The sequence below is a fragment of the Argopecten irradians genome, chromosome 15, assembly GCF_041381155.1.
Source record: "Argopecten irradians isolate NY chromosome 15, Ai_NY, whole genome shotgun sequence".
Taxonomy (NCBI): domain Eukaryota; kingdom Metazoa; phylum Mollusca; class Bivalvia; order Pectinida; family Pectinidae; genus Argopecten; species Argopecten irradians.
In genome coordinates this window covers 21,741,333-21,762,623 of record NC_091148.1, presented here as the reverse complement: position 1 = coordinate 21,762,623, position 21,291 = coordinate 21,741,333, and the positions used below count along the sequence as shown (strand labels likewise).

At 33.2% G+C, this 21,291-nt stretch overlaps 1 protein-coding gene across 2 annotated transcripts; it reads right to left on the bottom strand.

Moving 5' to 3' along the window:
- Window positions 1–1,180: 1,180 nt before the first annotated feature.
- On the bottom strand, window positions 1,181–21,081 carry LOC138308828 (calmodulin-like protein 3). Of its 2 annotated transcripts, none has more exons than XM_069249847.1 (5): window positions 20,933–21,081; window positions 5,456–5,522; window positions 3,551–3,694; window positions 2,347–2,595; window positions 1,181–1,463 (listed from the first exon to the last, which is right to left on the bottom strand). In XM_069249847.1, exons 1-5 carry the CDS (start codon window positions 20,957–20,959, stop codon window positions 1,435–1,437), a joined length of 516 nt encoding a protein of 171 aa, XP_069105948.1. In that variant the 5' UTR covers window positions 20,960–21,081; the 3' UTR covers window positions 1,181–1,434. The 2 variants fall into 2 exon arrangements, with proteins under 2 accessions (XP_069105948.1, XP_069105949.1); XM_069249848.1 differs by having other exon boundaries at window positions 20,944–21,053.
- Between the last annotated feature and the right edge of the window lie 210 nt (window positions 21,082–21,291).

Genomic DNA, 21,291 nt, shown 5'->3' with positions numbered 1-21,291 from the left:
TTTCAAAAAACCTTGTCCTCGGTTTGTTCTAGATGTGCTACTTTCAAACACTATATTTCGCGAGATAAACATTTTTGCGTAATTTTGCGAATGAGTTGGAACGCAATCTCATTAAAAGCATATCTTTATCATCGCAGCTATTCTATGTTGACGAAATAGAGAGTAGATTTTCCATTGTGGCGTTAAAATGAAGATATGATTTTAATCAATATAAATATATTATAAATGAATGTTCAATTGAAAGAGCCTCTTGATCGCAAATATATACTTTTCGCAAATATATTGAAAATACCGGGGACGTGAAAATATCGTATACGCAAAAATAAAGTATCAACAGTATTTAGATATTTATGATAGTAATTATACAACAGAATAGAATACAACAGAAATACAACAGAACAGTTGTCGAATACTATATATCCTGATACTGTATAGTTTCATGTTTTTGCGTGGTATGAAATTTCGCTTTGTCGTTTTTGCAGTTTTTTTTCGCGAAGTTAAATGTTCACAAATAATAAGACAGAAAAATTATGACAGAAAATTATGTCATGACACATGCGCTAAAATATCTCCCGGCGAAATGTCCACGAATAAAGAGGAAGATAATTTGTGTCGCTATTTACTGTTAGATAATGACACATGCGCCAAAATATCTCCCGCTATTAAAGGTATTAAAGAGAAGACCGCGAATTATCTCTCCCCGCAAAATTGAATTATCATATAGTATGTAAGATACACAGTGTACATAATAGAGAAGAACTGCGAATATAAACAACGAATCAAACACAGGAAAGCTCACACGTCAAAATTCTGTCATAGTTAATATTCAAGATAACAATAATAGAATAGAAACCATAATTCTCACTCAGTCTCGGAGAACATCTACCACCATCCCACAGGGGTCACGTTTTGGTGACCTCTCGGACTGGCCAATCAAATGACCTCTTCCATATATTTTTATAGGGAGCGGACAATTCTGGAGAGCTGTCAGAACCATGATTGTGTGTGTAGTCATTTCGTCCATATAACACATATACAGTTGCACGTATATCTGTGCTATGAAGAAATGTCGTTTTCATTTGCAATATCAAATAGGGTAATTGATACAACAAGATAGCGAAAATGAATTTGCTGATTTTTTGTTTGGGTTTCATTAGTTAAACGTCCTATTAAAAGACGAGTCTTTGAATCAATATGTTTTCAAAAAAGTCTGTTATCAATATAATAAATATTATTGATCACCATTGCAACACATGGGTTTTGTATCGTTTGAATATGCATTGCTATCACCGGGTGTCGTGCAATAACACTTCAGGGAGGAATGGAGATCCAGTTAAAGTTTAGACTCGATAACGCATCATCACAAGTCTAGATTGTAGTTTAAGCTACCATGAACATTTTTATATAATGGAGAATAGTGTTATAGTTGCAGATCTATTGATTCGCTAAGATCCCACAAAATTCTGAAAATAAAAAAGCACAAATGCGTTTTAATAAAGAGACATTTAAAAGTAAATCTATGTTTTGCTGAACATCTTGTTTGTTTGTTTGTTTGATTGATTAAATTAACGTTCTATTAACAGACTGGTTCATGTAAGGACTGCCTCCCATGTATGCGGTGTGTTACGTGAAAATTGAGTGCAGTGCGTGTTTAGGCAGACTGTGGTATATTTTTGTTTTGTTTGTTTGATTAATTGACGTCCTGTTAACAGACAGGGTGATGTAAGAACTTCTTACCATATATGCGGCGTGCTGCGTGTATGCAGTGTGCGGTGCGTGTTCAAGGAAACTGCGGTGGTATATTCGTGTTTTGTCTTTTTGTATAATAGAACTGTTGATGAACACGAATTTCATCACATTGTCATTTTTAGTTATAAAGCGCTACATTGATTTGGCGCATAAATATATATTACAATGTAACCATGACAACAGGAGGTAAATATGGATATTAACTAAATGATTTTCCAATTAATTAATTAATTAGTTCTTCTTACTACCGTTATCAGTTTTGCTCTCTGACGTAATTAACTGAATGTGTGCCTACTGTATTTCTTATAGGAGTTAATTCCCCTGATTAAATGAACTTTTCAATATTACGTATTTTTGTCAACATCTACTGAAAAAAGGCATAATCTTATCATTTTCCTATTTTGATGAAGTGAAAGAATCTATCGTCAGAAAATTCTTGTCAAAAAGGACAATTACTGTTGTCTTTTAATTTACTTCATTTTATATATTTATCTTTTTATTTAATTTTTATATATTTATTAATATATAATATTTATTTATTTACTTACTGACCTACTTACTTATTTTTGGAGAGGGGGAGGGGGTATTTCTACTCACCTTGGTAATCAATTTTGCCATCTTTGTTTGTATCTGCCATGTCCATCATCTCGGCGATCTCTGAATCTAGTAACGGATCCCCGCCGAGTTTTTGAACAATTTCTCTAAATTCTTTAGCGTCTATTAATCCGTTACCATCTTTGTCGAACAGTTTAAATGCTGCTTCTAATGAACGACTCATTGTGAGAGGATTTTTATAAATTTTAAACATATGATACACAAACTCCTCGAATTCCACTTTCCCATCCACTGAAAAATATAAATACAATAAATGGATATTTGTGAACGGTGTTTTGTTATACAATGACATTTTAGTATATCAATTTGATCTAGTTTATCCGAAATAAACCAGTTAAAATGAAAATGAGATTAGTTGATTTTACTATGATATGCCAGAAATATCCACTGTGGTTAAACATTGTGGTCAGACATATTGTATGCCGAACTCATGATCGTGGAGTAAAGCAACATTTGTCTAGAACTTCTGCAATCGCTTGTACAGTAGTTTGTTTATCGTATCAATGTGCAAGTTCCTGTCTAAAAACAATTCTATTAACTTTTCGGTCGTTATCTCATCTGTTTAACTTACGTAAATTGACTCAGGGATGAATACAGCGTATATATTGTACCTGCTGAACGATTTGGAATTCCCACAGTTTCAATTAAAATATTTCACACTGCATCCCGATATTCCATTCTTGTAATTACAGAAAGGGACTAAACTACCTGTCTAATTTATTTTGTACACAGAGCCTTCATTTTTTTATGTGGTGCATTTAACTGTACATTTTTCACACTTTCAATGGATTGGTTTTAATTTTAAATGTACAAATAATATCGTTATATGTACATCTCTAGTTAAGTCAATTGAGTACATACGCCAGACCATAAAGCCAAGTTGTAGTCTACAATTTCATTTCACATTTTTATAAGGTTATCAGTATTCTTAAGTGACTTCTGCAGGAATGTTTCCATCTATACATACATAAGGTGTTAAAAACAACAATTTTACTGTACACACCTTCTGCGTTTTAACTAACATTTATAAGTCATATGAAACCATTTGAATAATTTTCATGGCTCATTTCATCAAACCTTATGGTTTTTAATAGATTAATGTAGAAGAAAATAACATATCGAATTATTTTGCCCAGTTATGGTACATATATTTTTTATTCTATCTTTTTCACGCTTTCTGACTTACTGTTTTTATCTAGTTCGACCATTGCTTTCCGTACATCATCCGCCGTTGGATTTTGTCCACATGCTTGCATTACGGTTCCAAGCTCGTCAATACAAATCCGGCCATCTTTGTTCTTGTCAAAAAGATTGAATGCCTCCAAGAAATCTATTTAAAATCCAATAAATGCTCATGTTGTGAAATCAAGGGTTGTGTGTTTGTATATCTAGTTAAATGTGGGAATCATATATTAATAGTTACTCGCCTAAATTGGCCGATGTAAAGACTAATTGTTAAAGATGCTACACCTCTGACGAATGGCATTTATTCGCAATAATAAAAAAAACAGGATCAGAAGAATAAGTATTTTTCTTCAGTTACAGAAGTTACTTACTTTACACTATTTCCACAATTGAAAAGCTTCATGCATGATTTAGATAAAAATATTAAAAAGTAGTTACTGCAGTAATTGTATTCCAAAAACATTCCATGGCACTACATGTTCATGCATGTGCTATATAGAATGAAGTATGGATTGCGCATGTACCAAAAGCTTAAGAATCTTATATTATTTGTTTGCGTTCATTTGATATATGTTTACATGAGTAAACATCGATTATTATTCAAATGATGGATATAATCTTTGCTCTTTCGGCGTTGGAGCATCTTTTAATGTGGGAATCAAATGTTATCACATGACCAGTTACATTATTTGTATTGGTTGGTAGATGGGAAGTCTAATGGTTAAAGATGCTCTACTACCGACAGAACATAAACGATGCTCACCGTTTGAACAATAATTGGTGTTTAATTTTGTATAAACACATATATTTACATTTTGCCACAGCGACTCCCATTACTCTAATGATAATCGTGATCTGCATTATGAGCCAATACATGCAGCCTAGATTTGGTGTATTTATATCTTTATAAATGGATGTGTGTCTTGTTTACTGACACCATGTTAGTTCGCGCGGGAAAATTGAAATTGTAGTTGAATGAACCAGTTTGGTTATGAATCTTCAAAAATATTTTGAATGTCTGGATAATTAAAAGAAAACAGAAAAGCAACTGAAAAACATCGAAACTTTATTGTCTTTTCATTTTTTATAGGGACTTTTTTATTATATTGAACTTGGCTGTTGAGGTTAAATAGCTGAAGCGGGAAATTCAAATGTTCACTCGCATCTAAATTACGTTTTACTTTGAACTAGAAAGTAAAAGTAAAAAGTTAATATAACAATTTAAGGATTGTTGGATTGCATTTATTGGAGATTTAATTATTTTTTTTTTTTAACTTAAAGTAAACTTAGAAGCTCAAACTTTTCAATGGTTGCGATGTTAATAACAATGATAATGGAACTTAATTTAAAGACGATAACAAGCTTAGCCAAATTTTAAACTACCGCAAGGTAAGGTTAGTAAAACATTTTATGGTTAGTAAAACTACATGTTACATTATACCATATATCACAGACAGTAATATTTATGTTAGTCCATTATCATTATCATTAAGATACCATGAACAATTAAACACTATATATATCATATTACAGTCACAATTACAGTGTTCATTAGAATTATCAAAGAATACACAAACAATATTTACACAAAGTTGTTTTATCATTTAAACGGCATTACTTCCGTATATACATATATGCTAACATAGCAAAGGGTATATTTTACCAGAATACATGCTTATATAGCATAAAATAAGACACGCTATTTACTACAATATAAAAGAATGAGTTAAGAATCCCAAAGGTAATTTGATCAGGTTTTCTCTAAAACTGATAAAAGTTTGAGGTAATTGTGTAAAGTAAGAAAGGTTTGTAACTGGAGAAATATACTTATTATTCTGATGCTGTTTTTTTATTAAGAAAAAAATCATTTATCAGTGGTCTTGCATCTTAAAAAATACACTAATACCTTCTGTATGGTCTCTTTTGAACGATTGGAACTCAGCCCTTTCTATAGCCGGTATTCGATCTTCTATCTAAAGCAACAACAAAAAATAAATAAATGAACATTACAATAACGACTGACTGCCACACATATCCTCAAAATCATTCCAGGGTTACTATAACTGATGTTACATCAACCCCTGGACTAGCTCATAGTAAAACTGAAGACAGTTTAGGAGAAAACAATCTGAACCAATCACAGGCCTGCAAAGAATCCCTATGAATACTATAGACAGAGCGACGCTCAACTTCAAAGCCGCACAGTCAGTGTACCATTATACGGCTCTTTTAATGTGCGTCAAAGGACTAGATAACATGTTCTGTTCTGTTGCTTCCAGTTTTACTATGAGATAATCCAAGGGTTGATATGACGTCAGTGAGAGTAACCCTTGTAATATCGAGGATGCTCTTCTGATACAAAACGTAATAAGTAAACTGACATTGTAATCACAGCTTTAACCCTTTCTCCAATGTAGGCCATAATGGATTCGTCTAGATCAATGCATGACAGAGTCTACTAAAGTTACATAGAAGTAAAAGAGTTCAGTAGTGTTATATGATATGTATATGTTCGATCTTTCTATCACAAAAATCAGTAATTAAATACATACTGTAAACCTTCTGCGGCTATTAAATTTCGAGATTTTCATTTCAAAACAGGTTCGCGAAGATCATTATTCGCGAATTTAACAATTGATAATTCTGATCAATGTAGATGTAGATATTGGTTCGCGAAGATAAACTTTCTCGAATTTACTTGGATTGCGAAATTTGCGAAAGTAAATTGCAGCCAAAAAGGTTTTTCTATAAGTTATTTGTTATCCAGTTTTTCATATGCAATACACATTACATAATTATTTCATTCACATTGTTACCATCCTCACCTCCTCTAAATTATCAACATACATACAAAATACTATCTCCATTATCATCATTTCAAACATTCTCAAGTCATTATCATATTTTCAAACCACATTAATTCACTCAGTACTCATAGCTTCATTCAACACTACACGAGCTATGATCTTCAAATCTTATCATCATTTTCATCTACCTTACACACATCTTTCATTTCCAATCAATTGTTATTATTTTAGTGTACACTATCGTAAGTAAATGATATTATTTGGCGTTTCACTTAGTTAATACCAGGAAATTCGCGAAAATAAATCGTACGCGAAAGAAAATTGATTTACATCATATCATTAGCAACAACAATACTGATTGATATGGCAGAAATTATAATCATCATATTTATAGTAAAACACGGTTATAACGAACATCTTAGGTAAACGAACTTAATTCGTTATAAGCATAGTTCGTTATTCTCACAAATATTTTAACAAACATCTTAAAAGAATATTGAAGGATAATGTAATGTACTATGTTAAAATTACCAATTCGATGAAGGTCTGTTCGTAATACAATAAAACGAACCTGTGGGGACCACATAAAAACTTTAAACACTATCAGCATAGTTCGTTATACACAAACAATTAAACTAAATATAAATCGTCATGCATCTTGAAACCAGTATAAACATTTTGAATTATAACTGTAAAGTGAAAATATTATCTGTGCCGATATGTATCCAAAATCAATTACAAAATAACTGGGGTTTTAGACTATGGTAGGCGGTAATCATTATGTAAGAAACAATACACCGTTACGGTACATACACCTTCATGTAAAAGAGATACCCGTAATTAAGTAGGTATGCGTTATTACCACGTGCTAATTGTCAAAGAGTAATCAGGTATAATTTGTTGTCTTAATCAAGACTAATTACATACTCATTACTGGTTTACAACTATTCATCAAAATTACAACCCCACATCAAACGCTCGAATACAAAAAAAAGGTAATTTTATACTTTAATGCACTCGATGTGTTGATTGTTGAACAAAATGACAGAATACCAAACTTGTATGTAAGCTACTATTCTGCATTAAATTAAAGGACAAATAAATCATACAGAATAACTTTTCAAGTATTCATATAATCGGGAGAGTAAATTCAAAGGTTCGGGAAAGAATTTGAATTAATTAAGAAAACAAATAACACCGATTTACTCATAGTAATACAGTATATAAATCATAAAACTAGACCTTTTATAGTGCACCATTAAGCGTTGTTTGACTGTCCATTTGTTAGTCAAAATACATCAAAACATGTGGATTACTGGGGAAGAAAACATGTGGATTACTGGGGAAGAAAACATATGGATTACTGGGGAAGAAAACATGTAAATTTTCGTCAACTTTTATAACGGCGTCGTGGTGCCAAAATAATAAAGTTTGTTTGGTTGATCACAAATTGGTTTGTCAACAATACAGCTACAGGCGACTTGATCGAACAATCCGGAAATATTTAAATCTATCGGCTTGGTTTTTAGATACGATCATGGTGTCGAGTGTATGAACAACACAGAAGCTTCTATTGTTTTTACAGATCGTTAGGTAATAGCGAAATTAGCCGTAAACCTCCGAGATAACAACACTCTGTTGTGTAACCCGAATATCTATTTAGTGTTTAAAGTGATTAATTGAATTATACACAACGCAATCTCTAACATAGTGTGATATAGGAGATTTAGATTGTGAGATCGTTAGTTGTGTCACATCGTTATGGTTCATTAACCGTATTCATACATTTATTATCAAAGGAACGGTCTGGCTACATTACAATATTATTTAGTATTTCACGACTTGATTGTGAAGATGGTTTCTTTTATCAGAATCGTTTAAATGCATCCGTTGTCATCCTTTATTTATTTTGCGTGGATTGCAAACAACCCTAAGGTCATTGCAAACAGCCCTTGGGTCATTGCAAACATCCCTAGGGTCATTAAATGCTTATTTAATTATGGGCCACGACTTGATAAGTTGTTACAGGTGTTGAGGAATTTATCTAAAACGAATTCTTAAGTTCTTTCTACACAGTAAGTTTATTCAAGCTAAATCCTTAAAAATGGTGCCGTCTATAACGCCGATGCTGATTGCCGGACAAAACGGTTTGAACATTTCATAGAATAAATATTTTCTTATCAAATATGGGATTTTGATAAGTTTATCTACCGTAGATTGAAATATATATAAAAAAAATTACTTGCATGAAAATTTTGTTCATGTCATGGGAATATTAAACAAAATGATTTTTCGTTATATTTCCGCAACATAAAAAGTTATGTCAACACTAAAAAGTAAAAAAGAGACCGATATGTATCGATAATAGACTACAGCAAACATGAATGAACAAGCCGTATTAGTCATAGTCCATATCTTTAACGTGTTTATGTTAGTGCAAGAAATGTGTGTAGCCTTGAAAATATTAATCAATGCAGCTATGTTAGCGTTAAGTGTGATTCTGAAGACGAAAAGGATATGCATGACCATCGTGGTGTCATTCTTTAGACTAAAACTGTTCCAAATGAATATAATGTCGTTTTGTACCGAGAGAAATCAATGACCTCCAAATAGTAAAATTCTTTTTCGAGTGTAATTGTGTATAAACTACTGAAAAGCAAAAACAAGAATACACAGGGGTGAGAAACTAGAGACACAACAATTTTTCGTATCCTTGTAACAATTGATTTTATCTGGCTGTTCACTTTCGCTTGGTTTAACACAATAGACAGAACGTAACAAATCTGAAACCTAAAGTTGGTAACCTTTCTGCCTTGATCGTTGACAATGACATTATATAAAATATTAAAAAAATGACTATTAAAAATGCAAAGTCATTCTTAAAATGTTAAAAAGCTCCGGGAGTCTACATTTATGTTTAAATGAACATTAGAATATATATATCACTGATGGAATTAACAAAACTTCAAGTACATAACCTTTTCATCTTCAGAATGACATTTAAGGTAAAGGCTGACTACAGAGTAGAAAAAAGAGGTTTTTTTTAGAAATAAATATTCTTTCAAAGACGCTCCACCGCTGACAAATGCTATTTTTTCATTATCAAAAACAGGAGCAGACAATGAGTATTTTTCTTCAGTTAAATAATTAATTGCATCCCGCAAAAAATCCATGGCACTATATTCTATATGAAATGAAGTACTGATTGTTCATGCATCAAAGGCGAAACAATTTTTTTTTTGTGTTAGTTATACACGATAAAACACCAATTATTGTTCAAATGATGAATATCATTTATGCTCTGTCGGCGGTGGAGCATCTTTAAATCGAAGTTAACTTCATATGAATTGTCTTAAAACGAGTCTGAGATATCCAAATCTTTCTTTTTTTCGAGCGACTTGAAAAGTTTAAAACTTTCAGTGTTATATAAGGATGGGCCAGGTTTCGGAAGCGGAGGAAAGTCAGAGTATCCAGAGAAAAATTACTGACTAGTTTAAAGAATAGCAGAGTATCCAGAGAAATATTACTGACTATCACCATTGGAGAACAGTGATATGAGCAAATGCTTCGCCCCATTACACCCCATTTGTCATGATATATCTTGACCCATTACTTGTACCCGGACGTGACCTAAATTAGGAAGCAAATATAACTCAACCATTGATTTTAAGAGATAGGAGTGTCAGATCACGTAATGGAATTATTACATTATGTACAATATACGTTACATGAAAATACGTCTTAGACGAGGAAAGGGAGAGAGAGGGTGAGAGAGGGAGGAAGAGAGAGGGAGAGAGTCAGAGGGAGGGGGAGAGGGGAGAGGGAGAAAAAAAAAGAGAAAGATGAAAGGAGGAAAGTGAGAGAGAAAAAATACAATATGTTCAAAGAGATGTTATCAGCTGTTAATTTTTAAATAAAAATCATCCAGCAGTTTTCCAAATGATATTGTAAGTCTGTCTTTTGTTCGCTTTCTCTTGTTCAGTCGATACTTAACTTAAACGCTTTCCAAAATTACTCAATATTATATTTATCCATAACAGATTTTGTCAAACGGTTTCGTAACTGACCTAGTGCACTAACTCCTAACCCTAGTTTGATCATATTAGACTGGCATACCTGGCTTTGTATACGGTATTCCTCCACTATCACAACCCCTTGACACTACTTGTACGCAGCGCTCTATCTGCGATAACCAAGCCCGACTTAATCCCATTGTTTCAACATTGACCGAGTTTCTTACAAACCTCGACACGTGTCGATCGACGACCACGAGTGACGTTATCCTGGCTGTGTCTGGCAATAAATCTATCTTGGCGCATTCTTTATGCAGGACTTTCCGGTATAGTATATCGAACAAAAATAATTTAGTTCAAAGAAGGAATATCAACGGATATATTGTAGATAGCACTGTATCCTTATAAACATGTCTGTAGGATACGAATTACTTGAAGTGGTAAATATAGGGCAAAGAATTAATTCCAACCGTGTGGGCAAAATATTCTCGAATTTTCGAGACGACCTACCCCTTTTGTCAAGTGTCAAGACACATACAGAACAAATGAGATTCCATATTAAGGACGGTCACAAATGTTCACGTTAACATAGACAATGAACACATGATTACTTTTGGGCCAGATGCCTGCAGACACATTCCTACAGGTGCCTACACTCGACAGAAAACGTTTGCTACTCTTTATATTTTGTTAAATATTTAAGTGAGGTAGTACTATAAGATAAACGTTGGGATCGCTTTATCACAAAGAGATACAAAGCACACACGTGCAGTATCCATCCAAATGCAACGATACTTGCACAAAACATGTCCAATAACTAAAGTTTATACAAATAAAGCAATGTAAAATAACCATGTATTTTTCGATAAGGATTCTTAGCTTTATTTGAGATTTGTCCATGATGGCGGAACTCATATGAGATATACGCTTCGAATGTAAAGGCCAAGCTTTTTATATGTACCTAAACAGTTTCGGCATATATCTAATTAAATAATATATTTACATTCATCGGATATAAATACTCTCTTTCTTGTTTTTCAACAAAGAGAACATTTCGATGACAAATGAGAGGTCCCGGGTCCGCCATCTTGTATACAAGTGGTACGCTTCTAAAAACGAACCACTTGTACCAGTACAGTTCTTTTGGTACGGCGCGTTCCGTTATAACTGGTACGAATCCGCAAATGGAACGCACGGCCAGTCTTCGAAACCATTCTGAAATCTACATTAGCAGTTCAGTTTATAGAGGGGAGACTGTCATTCAATTACCCTGGCTGTTAATAGTACGTTAAGTCCAACCAATGAAATATTTGACTTTCGTAAACAACGCAATTATAAAACAATTAAAATTACATGTGCGTACCTGCCACATCATTTACTTAAACAATGCTATCAATAACACGTGTACACAGAAGAAAGCCATGTTGTCGAAGTCTTGAGGGCATGTATTATAGATCTCCTCTGGGAATTGTAAAAACACAGTAAATTTGTACTATAAGCATGCAGTAAATTATTGATCGGATTCATTGATCAGTTCTTCAATTATCAGTGGCCGACATAAAGTACACATTACACAAACTCGAGTTTCCATTTCAATAATATGATAGCGCATGTATGACTGAACGCAGTTAATGTATTCCGTACATTGTATGTTTTGATAAATATGGATGGTAACACTGAGAATGATTAGAAGGAAAAGATTATGTAATGTGTATTGAATATGAATAACTGAATAAAAAAAGTTATCAAAATAATAATAGCATATTAGTAATTTAAGACATTTTATTTGCTTTGTTCCGCATATGGAACAGTACAGAGACAGATTGCAAAATAACATTAATGTGAATATAAAATATAATTTGTTAATGAGTGAACGTCAGATCAACATCTCAAGCCATCTAAGGACGACACCACCTATATGTGTTATCCTTGTATTGAAATTAATACCGTCAAACCGGGTATTTTCGCGGGAATGATATTTTTGCGATTTCGCGGCACATTGCTGTGATCGCGAAAATTCTTTCCTCGAAATATTGAAAAATTATTAAATGTTATCTACCCTTAAATCATAATCGGTAAATTTTAAAATCGCTAACATATGGTTTTCTCGTTTTAAGATCAAATCGCGAAAATTTTGTTCCACGAAAATACCCAGCTATAGGGTTTATGTAACGCTGTTGAAATGCAGTCATGTGATTAATTCAAGTTCACAAAATGGGTACAACTGAGGTATCAGAGTATCTTTCGCAATAGTAAATAACGCAATTGACTTGTTTCTTTACATGATAACCTTTAGAATCAATTAAATATTCATTGGTATTACATGGTGTGGTTTTATAGTATACGGATTGGCTAAAATTATAAACAATACAAAATGGCATTACAAACCATTTATATTTTATCGTGCCGTTTGACTGCTATAAATAACTCAATTACGTACTCGTCGATTTTTTTTGTATATTCGTTTCTATAAGTACTTCCGTCCCGGACTCAACGTATAGACGCTAGCTAAATAGATCGATCAATAGTAGGGGCGATAACAATTATGTGCGTAAATTATTACCCCAGGTCGTCCCCGGGTCAAATAATACGTCAATTTCACGAGACGCATTTAGTCTACCGATATATGTATCTATGTAAATCATCACCGGAATAGGCATTAGTTTATAGCCTAGTTTCCAGGTATGGTTTTCAACTGTGGTCCTATTTACTATACACAAAATAGATTCTCTAAGATTTGTTTATCATGTTCAGTAAACTCGAGTTAGTAAAATTTCACATTTTAATTCGATACGAACTTTTCGGCCGGGTACGAATTGGTTCCTATGTGTCGTAGTGGAGCACTGCCTTCGAAAATCACTCGGCATAGTTTTCTATACTTTTTTGTAGGTTTCCAATTATTTTATGCGTATACATGCATTTACATATTATTTTTGTCCAAAACAAACATAACTACCATTCTTAATATCTACCGTATCGAACACACGACGTTAAATTCACAATTTGTGAACTTGCCGTATAAATTTCATTCAGAAAGCCCTTCATGTATATTATGTAAAAAAAGATGCCTCGATGAGAATTTGATTTTTTATGTGGTTCAGTTTTAATGCCTAGAAGGTTAGCGATATCATACAAGTACGATAAAATGCAAACAAACGTTTTAAAATGGTTTGCATAATCATTTCTTTGCTCCATTAGCAGTAATAGGCACCAATTGTAGCTCTAAAGACGACAACATTTCCTGTCTAAAAGTCTTTTGAGCTACAATATTGCAGCTAGTCTGTATGATTTGAGAGGCTGTAGTATGATTGTGTTGTCTCATTTTGTAGTGGAATTACTTTTGTCCTCATATAGCGCTATCTCACTACAGCTTTATGCAAAAAACACCAAACAATTTTCTCTACATACCATAACTACTGTATAGTTACTAATATCCTAAATTCGCAGAATAACCCTAACTCGCAATTTTTAAAATAACTCCTGCTTGATTTTGTATATCGCATCATTATGTGAATGGCGCTTTCAAAAGCTACAAAAATGAAACGCGAAAACAAGCCACCGCGAATAAATTGCGAACAGTAGTTTGCGATATTTTACACTCGAAAAAAATTTACAACTTCACAGTACACATTGTATAATAAACAAACATGTAATTTGATTCATGTTATATCGAAAATTTCAGGATTTTGAAAGACTTCTTTGCATCGCGGCTAGGGGCCATAGCGATCGAAATCTTATGACAAATTTTGTTTTGTTTAGCAGTAAAATGAGCCGTCGTTCCCATAAAAGGAAACGTTTAACAGTCACCAAAACATGAGTTATCGACAAGCTCGACAAAAGAATGAAGGTTTCGACAAAAGAAGAGAAATTATCTCAAATCGATTTTGCTTTCAAAATATAAAATCGGAACACAAGTCGTATAATGCACATTAAATATATAGTAACAAATGTGTCGCATTATTCTAGAGTAGTATTGCAGATTTGTTTAAAAATGCAGTTAAGAGCGTCAGAGAAATCAGGTTTGGTTTGACTTTTCTTTGCTAAATGTTTTTTTATCAACAGTCATTTAATGTAGTCCTCCTCCGCGTGTCCTTGCTATACTTGTGGTGGATACGAGAAAGGGACTAAAGTTAGATGCTACTTTGCTATTGCATGTTATCTGGGATGTGGATGACAAAATACATATACAAAATACAACGTTTTTATACGTCCCAATATGTCTCCCAGGCCTTCATAGTCTCTTGCTTCCCTTGCCTAAATAAGACGGACGATAGAATACAAATAAAACAACGTTATGTAAAGGCCCTTATACATCTTTGAGTCAGCCATATTCAAATTCGATCCCTATCTAGATATGACAAACGTAAGCCAAGTGGACAATAGAGGAATACCGATAAAAAACATTCTGTAAAAGGTCCGTATACGTCTTTAAGTCAGCCATGTTCTCCTAAAATCCCTGGCTAAATATGACACAAGCGAGCCAAGCGAACAATAAAATACAAATAAAAAAAAACGTTCTGTGAATTCCCCTGCTACCTCGATTTAGCACCGTAGAGCAAATATTTGCAAATGTGACTAACTCACGAATAAATACATATAGTAATACGTTCTGTATTTTTACCCAACATTTCTATATACTAAATCTATATTCGCATTCCTAATAAATTACTACACACATATAACAAGGGTCAAAGAATTAGTATCAACAGGATTTTCCAGATGACAAGTGATTCCATCAAATGTAAGTCTGTAGTGTAAGAATTACTTCAAATAGTAAATAGGGGATCCAGAGACATACAAAACGATCGAGACAAATATTTAGCAGCCCAATGGAGCTGAAATAACCCGCCGAAGGGTTAATTGCACTCCGTTGTGCTGTTAAATATATGTCTGGTTTCATTGTCTCATGTTAATGTTCGTATCGTATTATGTAATCGTCTTCGTTTTGTGTTTCTTGATAAAGGGGCAGATCGTCTCGAAAATTTAACATTGTTATGGTCCACTTGGTTGGAATTAATTCTTTGTACCATAGTTACATATAACAAATATATTCATATAGGACGAGCAGGTGATACAATACGAATAAAAGTTCTATAAAAGACCCTATACGTCTCTCGATGGATACAGACTCATATCTTGTATTTTATGTTTCGTTTTACCAATAAAAAAAACTCGTATTAGTAATCACGCAGCGATATTGGACTAAATCGTTCATCAGAGACCATGTAGAACACTTGGTTAATGGTTAATGTACCGAGACCTCGGGTTAGAACCCCAGTTCGGTACATTTTCTTCTCTCCCAATACAATAGCATTTGACCAAATGTAACTGTATTTAAACGATACTTGTAATGTTAAGCAGATCAATTAATGTAATATCGGATTCGTACCTCAGTCCGGTACATTTTCTTCTCTCTCCTTACAATAGTATTTAATTATATGTACCTTAATTTAAATGCTGCTTGTATGTTAAACATATCAGTCGGTGTAATATCGGGTTTGAACCTCAGTCCGGTACATTTTCTTCTCTCTCCTTACAATAGTATTTAATTATATGTACCTTAATTTAAATGCTGCTTGTATGTTAAACATATCAGTCGATGTAATATCGGGTTCGAACCTCAGTGCGGTACATTTCTTCTCTTTCCTTACAATAGTATTTAATTAATTACCTAGTCCTGTATTAAACCAATGCATGCTATGTTAAACACAGCAGTTGATGCAATATCGGGTTCGAACCCCGGCCTGGTCGTTATATTGTCACCTCTCCTCTTACAATAGTATTTATTTAATTTACCAATAGTTAAACACTACTTGTTATGTTAAACAGATCATTGGATGTAATATCAGCTGTGTTTTGCTTACTCAAGTGTAGTGATTCAAGCATTGTATTCAATATGTGTATTGTTGTTGCTAAAACACCTCTATGGTCAGTTGTGAGCTCTCATCCGGCTAATTATAAATAAAAAACACTAAAAACCTTTACAGAGACGCTTCATTACAACGCTTTGTTTATCGAGTGGCGTGTTCGAATGAGACACTCGGGGACGACTTTACTACTGTGTAGATAAAACAGTACCGTTTAATTTGCATATTAATTCAAGGTAACCGCTCTGCTTCTAAGACAATACTATCAATTACGCCCTAGCTTTGAGGGTGTATTGTTTCGTTTAAAATTCGTTCAAGTGCATCGGTGTTTTATATTGTTGATATATCTGTAGACTAGCACATACCTATATCGCGTAATTGGCATATGTATTTGAAGCGGCTTCAGAATTGTAAAGTGAGATCAAAACGAAATATTTATTTTCCCAAAGCAGTGAAAGTTTGCATAATGGCTAAAATGATACACACAATTTAACTAAAAGTACTTAAAACATTGCCCTTTCATTTATAATAATTAATATATATTCGTTTTCATACTAAATCCTACTTTCTAATTGAAAGTTTTTTTTCATAAAACTACTATGAATAAAAAATCCGAGAATGGCATGGAAACCCGACATTATCGTGACGTCACAATAGAGACATCGGCGTTCGCGAATTAATTTGGAAAAAGATACACGATTAGAAAATCAATGAAATGGTCATTTAAACATATTGTATGTTATCAAGAAGTCAGAAAATTTAAATTTAAGCATTATATCACTAGTTTAACTCCATCGGATTATGAACTACATTTTGTTTCCAAACTTTTATAAGAATCCGCTTTCCACAGTTTGCAAACAAAAATTCTTTCATACCCCGATGAAGTTAAAAAACGTGACATCAATGCTCAATTCTACGTAAGGCAATGATTCGTAATTGGCCTACATTTCTCAAACAACAATAAATTATATTACTTAGGAGCATTAAAGCTGATGCCTCTAGTTTTCAAGTTTACATATATGTATTTTAAAACAAGAATGTTAACACTTCCCACTGTCGAGTTTGTCTATTGATATAGAGAAATTAAAAAAAAATCTCTACTAGCAAAAAAATGACATCCTTATTGGTGTTTTCTTGATGTTCGTAAAACAAATTCGTGGTTTTAGTATCATTAAAATAAAACCAAATGTAGCTCGCGATACGTAGATTAGGGGCCGCAACATGATTGACTTCTTAGAATTTTGAACTCCAACAACGTTCACACATTTGCACACGTAACACACTGCATACAGGTGATCTCCCTTGAAGATGATCTAAGCAATTAATAGGACGTATGGTTCAAATAGCAAACCAATAGCAAGTAAAAAGAGCTTAAGTAAACAGTTAAATTGGTTCTGAGATCCTACTTATTTGTAACTTCACTCATGATGTTGTAAAATGATGACTAAAGAGATTGTTCAAACGTATCAAGTGCCTTGCTAATTAGCCGGACATGCCGGTGAATAAGAGACTGTTAATGTCAACAATAAAATCATATATCGAATCAAACATCCTAATTACCATCTTCTACACTCCAGGGGTTACTATCACTGACGTTATATCCACCCCTGGACTATCCTATCTTATAGTAAAACTGGAGGAAACACAGTCGACACAGGTAATATAATGATATACTGTGGTTGACTGTTGCTTTGAATTTTGAATTGGACGTCGGTCTCACTAATATTCCAATGCAGTCTGTATAGGCATGTAATTGGTCAATTTTTTTCTCCTGGACTACCTCCAGTTTTACTATCAACTATTTCAGGGGTGGATATAATGTTAGTGCTAGTAACCCATGGAGTATCGAGGATGCATTTCTATAACTGCCATTTTCTGTCATGCATTATTCGTGGAGCCCAATCGTCATAACTGGAGGGTATGAGGGTGCGAACAATTAATTGCATTTATAATTGAGTTCTTTTGTACAAAAATGTCAATAAATATAGTCAACCCCCAGTAATTTGATAGAAATTAGAACTCATTTGTGAAAATGATATATAATGCGTATTTCCTTATTGAAATTTATCTAAAAATAAGACCAATTACCACTTATAACGTTCGGTGATAAATGAAGGATGAAATTCTTGGTCATTTGCTTAAATTTATATTGGCCATGACTGGGCGTAAATTTTGCCATTATAGTTTATCTTAAGCAATCATAATATGGACAAACATGTATGATGCTTTAAAGACATTAGATACAATATAATTCTGTACCGTAATAGTTCATTTTGTGGTATATGTATATTAAGATGAAAACATATCTGAAGAAGTCACTTTATAGTTACTGATAAAAATTTTAATATGAATATATGAAATATGACTTGACATGGTAGACCACAAGCTTCTACGATTTAATTCTTACTTGATTTAAATATGAGCAGCTATTATTACTCATTAACTCAGGGAACATGCCAACATCTATACAAACTATATACTGTTACACTAACCTAATGTTATTTTAGGGTGAACTTTATATTTTCTCTTTATTTATATCTGTTTTATGAGGTTTATATATATATTTCTACATTGAGCTGCTAGTAATACTCATCATTACAACAATATCCAAATGTATGCCTCTATGAACCAGCATACACCTACATACATGTACATTATATACTGTTACCCAAACATAATGTTATTTTAGTGTGAACTTTTTATTTTTCTTTACTTATACATGTTTCATGATGTTTATGTATATGTATTTACATTGAACTGCTAGTATTATTCATCAGTAAAATAAGGTGTGATGATATGCTCCCATGAACCTGCATACACCAGGCCCCGATTACCCGAAACAAACTTAAGCCAAAAACTGACTTAAGTCATACATTTTCGTATAAGTTACATAAGGAGAAAAACTTAAGTTTTGTCTTTAGTCTGTACTTTTGTTTCGAGAAATCGGGGCCAGGTCCTATAAACACATTTTATACTATCATCCAAATTGAAAATGAACTAATATGAGACGTTTGACAGTGGAATACTATCGTGTTATTTTCGTGTGAACTTTTTATTTACTCTTTGTTGATAAAAGAGATAAAACAACCCGTCTAACACTTACTAACCTCACACGCTACTATACACTCTACCACAACACCGAGAATCAACACTAACTCACACGTCTATCGATCAGCTAGCCGGGTATTTAAAATCAATTTATAAACATACCTACTGTTACAAGTAGGCCTACACCAATAACATCCGCATTATAAGTGGTGCGTTGGAGCCTAGCGAGGGTAATTATATCTGTTGGTACTCATGTTTTAGTAATAAAGGGATCTAAAGAGTGTACTGACACAAGCCTATTGACATGGGTAGCTTTCTACAATTACTGAAATTGTGTTTAGGAAACAAATAATAACAGTGCACATTCTTTGTTTTGTTTGTTTCAGTGAAACCCGGTAATATTGATGTCATTGGAGAATGGGAATATCAATCCAATACAAGGAGAAAGACAATGTTTATATGTAAGCAAATATCTTAATACATTTGAAATTAAACAGTATTTCGATTTAACCGACACAAACTAAAGTGGGTCCCACTGCATTTTACCAAAATAAATGTAATTACACTGTAAGAAAATGCAATGCTGCTTGATCTTATTATTTTATTATAGTTATACGTATATATGCTGAAACTTTCAATTTTTGAGATGAAAGCAATTACAAATATATATTCCAAAAACTGAAACAAATTATGTTTCATTCGTTTTCCTACATGTATTAAAGGCCGGGACGGGGTATATAAGAGAGAAAACTTTGGAAAATTGCTGGAAATACACAAATTTGGCAGTTCTCACTTCAGAGAAAGATTTTCTTTTATTTCACGATTTCCATTAATACATTGATACAACGATTTTGTTTCAATACAGCAAAAATCGAATGCAAACATAGTCTGAAAAGCTGACCCTAAATTTGTCTACCATCGAAACATTTTGACAGTAACACAACACTTAAAAATAGATTTACTATTTCCGAAGAACTTTAATAAAGCCAGTTCTACTGTAATAACATCGGTTTTGTTTTCGATAAACCAATGCAAATATAGTAAGAAAGACTCACCCCGAATATGTCTACCCTCAACACATTATGACAGTACCATTACACAAAAAAAAAATAGATTTTTTATTCCCAAAGGACGTCAATATACATTATTCCACTGTAACACCAGCAATTTTGTACAATACTCTAATGCAAATATTGCCAGATAGACTGACCAGTCACCACGAAAATTTCTATCCTCGGAACACTTTAACAGCACCATACCAGAAAACAATGTACTCATGTATGGTAGTAAATATTTATACCGAAAAATCGTCAATAATAATCATATATTGTACGTTATAAATTGGTCACTAAATGTAATGTGTCTACTAGTTGTCTAATCCTGCAATTAGTATTGATCGTCTCGTTATCATAAACAATTAACTTGACATCGTAGTATAACGAGCCAAAACTTGCCACTTAAGTACCCGTAATTAATTGACATGGGCTGATGACTAATTGTAACTATATATAGTGCAACCTTTTATAAGCTTACTACTTGCAACGGGATACATGTTTCTCACGACAGACCGTCTATACGTAACTCACATTTGTATTTTAATATAGAATGTGTTGGTACATTTTTTAATGTAAAATAAACTAAAGCTTACCTTTTTCATACCATTTTTAACGTCCATTTCCACCGCAAGGCGATGTTTCTCTCTTAAGAGTCGACACTCAATAAGCTATCACCTGTCGTTGTAGTCTCCAACAATAGGTAGACGGTGGAATATCACCTTGTCAATGTGTATATATTATTGGTTACCCGACACTGTTATAGAACACGGGTGTTCATTGGGTGGCTGGAAATAGGATCACTACATTGGTGTATGTGTGTGTGTGTGTGTGTGTGTATGTTACAACAATAATCAATGGTTTGTAATAGCAGTGAGGTAGTTTCCTGTCTGTTATCAAATATAAAAGCGGTATTCTTGTTAAACAAACCGTTATTTATTTTTAATAGTTTTTT